The 1,900-nt window shown below is 41.4% G+C and overlaps 1 protein-coding gene across 1 annotated transcript; it reads right to left on the bottom strand.

Moving 5' to 3' along the window:
- Window positions 1-812: 812 nt before the first annotated feature.
- On the bottom strand, window positions 813-1,712 carry rps3 (ribosomal protein S3). Its single transcript, XM_010777845.1, has 2 exons — window positions 1,474-1,712; window positions 813-886 (listed from the first exon to the last, which is right to left on the bottom strand). The coding sequence occupies exon 1, from the start codon at window positions 1,694-1,696 to the stop codon at window positions 1,478-1,480; it is 219 nt and encodes a 72-aa protein (XP_010776147.1). The 5' UTR covers window positions 1,697-1,712; the 3' UTR covers window positions 813-886; window positions 1,474-1,477.
- Between the last annotated feature and the right edge of the window lie 188 nt (window positions 1,713-1,900).

Below are 1,900 nucleotides of genomic sequence, written 5' to 3'. Positions count from 1 at the left end.
ACTTTTATTTTTTATTTTTTAACATTATACTCAAAGGGCCAGTAAATATCACCCGGGGGCCGGATTTGGCCCGCGGGCCGCCAATTGAATAGCCCTGTTGTACATCATGGTTTCACATGTATGGACGCTCTTAACTGTTGTTATAAACATACAGATGCTGTACTTAAAATATTCACTAGAATGATTGCTTTCGCTGGTTGTATGCCTTATTACCCAAGAGGCAATACTTCATTTGATCTTTATAGACATTTGTGAAAATGGTCATTTTGATTCTCGATTTAGGGACAGAACAGAACTATGGCCTACGAAAATCTAAGCAGTAACTAAGCTTGAAGCTAAGCTGACATTGTGGCACATTTCAAGCCATTCCTGAGAATTCCAACCGGATAAGATACATGGAAATGTATGAATAATAATTGTCCTTGTGCGCTGCAAACGTCTAAAGGACAGAGGGGTTCCAGCACTACAGTATGTCATGCCCCCTTCGACAATGTTTTTCATTTCAAACCTTTATTTAACGAGACTGGTCCAATGAGATCATAGATCTCTTTTTCAAGGGAGACCTGCAATGGGTAACTTGTTATATTGGGTTGCATGATCTGATCATGTAGACATTTTGAAATGTCTTTGATCATGACAATGCTTCTCTCCGGGGTCTACTGCACAGATTGAATGCATTTTGAAAACAGTAAAAATGTTTTTCCAAAGTGGTTCAAAAGGAGCTTAACCTAGCATTAAAAACATTTGAGGAACCAGACAACTTTAGATGCAATTCACCAATGTGTGTGTAGTAAAAGTGACAAAACTATAAGTGTATTTTCCATATTTTATTGTTTTGGTACACAAAAAACAGATCTTGCTTCCATCTTGTAGAACACTCCAAAACCTGAAAAAGATAAGATGATGCATAATGAATACATGAATAATGGTGCATTCATTTCTGCATGACTGTACAATGAAAAGTCAAGCCCTCTGATGATTGGGCCCAAAAGTACAACTCTATGTGAACAGGTTCAGCTTTTCATGGTAAAAACCGATTTTGTTGAGCTTAATTTATAATTTTAGTTTCTTTTTAAACATGGATCCACCTTGCTCTGGTCAGTAGGTTATTTTAAGGCCATTATTTAGGAGGCACTAGATTCACTTTTCCTAAATAATTTCAACCGGGTTTGTGTGCGCCTTCTCAGACAAATGCCTCGATGTCTTCACTTGAAAAAGACCCCCTGCTCTGAGGAACTGCAGCAGAACCACAGAACGTGACTCTGAAGCAGTAACCACCAGAACAGATGAAGTCCTGCTCCGACTCGTCATCGTCTCATCACTGAAGGGTCAAGAACTGAGGATCATTCTTGTCTTTATTGCTAGTATATCTTCAAAATAAGTGGACACCCAATTATTCTCCCATCCTCTGAAGCCTGCAGTATGTTAACTGAACAAACCGTGCTTGGATAAAAGGCTCAGGTATGTGCTTACCCTCTCATGCAGTGGGTACAGGTGTTCCCTGGGGCATGGCAGGCACCTCTGGCTTGGCTCCCTTCTGCTCTGACATGGGTGTGGTGGGCAGGTGCTCATCCTTGGGCTCCACAATGCTGACGTGGTCGGGCAGGGGCTTCTTGGGGCCGATCTTACCGCTGGGGTCCCAGGGCAGCATGATCTTGACCTTGATGCCAAGCACACCTGAGGATGAGAAGCACATCAATAAAGATTAGCACTAACAAAAACTAAATCTACAAAGCACAGAGGACAAACCAAACGCCTTAATGAGATAAAGCACTTTTTGCCATTTCTTGTAAATACAATTCCAAGATGACTCTTTGACCCTTCTCAGACAAATGCCTCGATGTCTTCACTTGAAAAAGACTCCCTGCTTTGAGGAACTGCAGCAGAACCACAGAACGTG

This window comes from Notothenia coriiceps, unplaced genomic scaffold (assembly GCF_000735185.1).
Source record: "Notothenia coriiceps isolate Sejong01 unplaced genomic scaffold, NC01 NC01_scaffold00018723, whole genome shotgun sequence".
Classification (NCBI taxonomy): domain Eukaryota; kingdom Metazoa; phylum Chordata; class Actinopteri; order Perciformes; family Nototheniidae; genus Notothenia; species Notothenia coriiceps.
This window is presented reverse-complemented; position numbering and strand designations above follow the sequence as displayed.

Excerpts from the sequence above, each read along its gene's own strand:
- rps3 (XM_010777845.1), bottom strand. The coding sequence starts at position 1,696 with ATGTGCTTCTCATCCTCAGGTGTGCTTGGCATCAAGGTCAAGATCATG.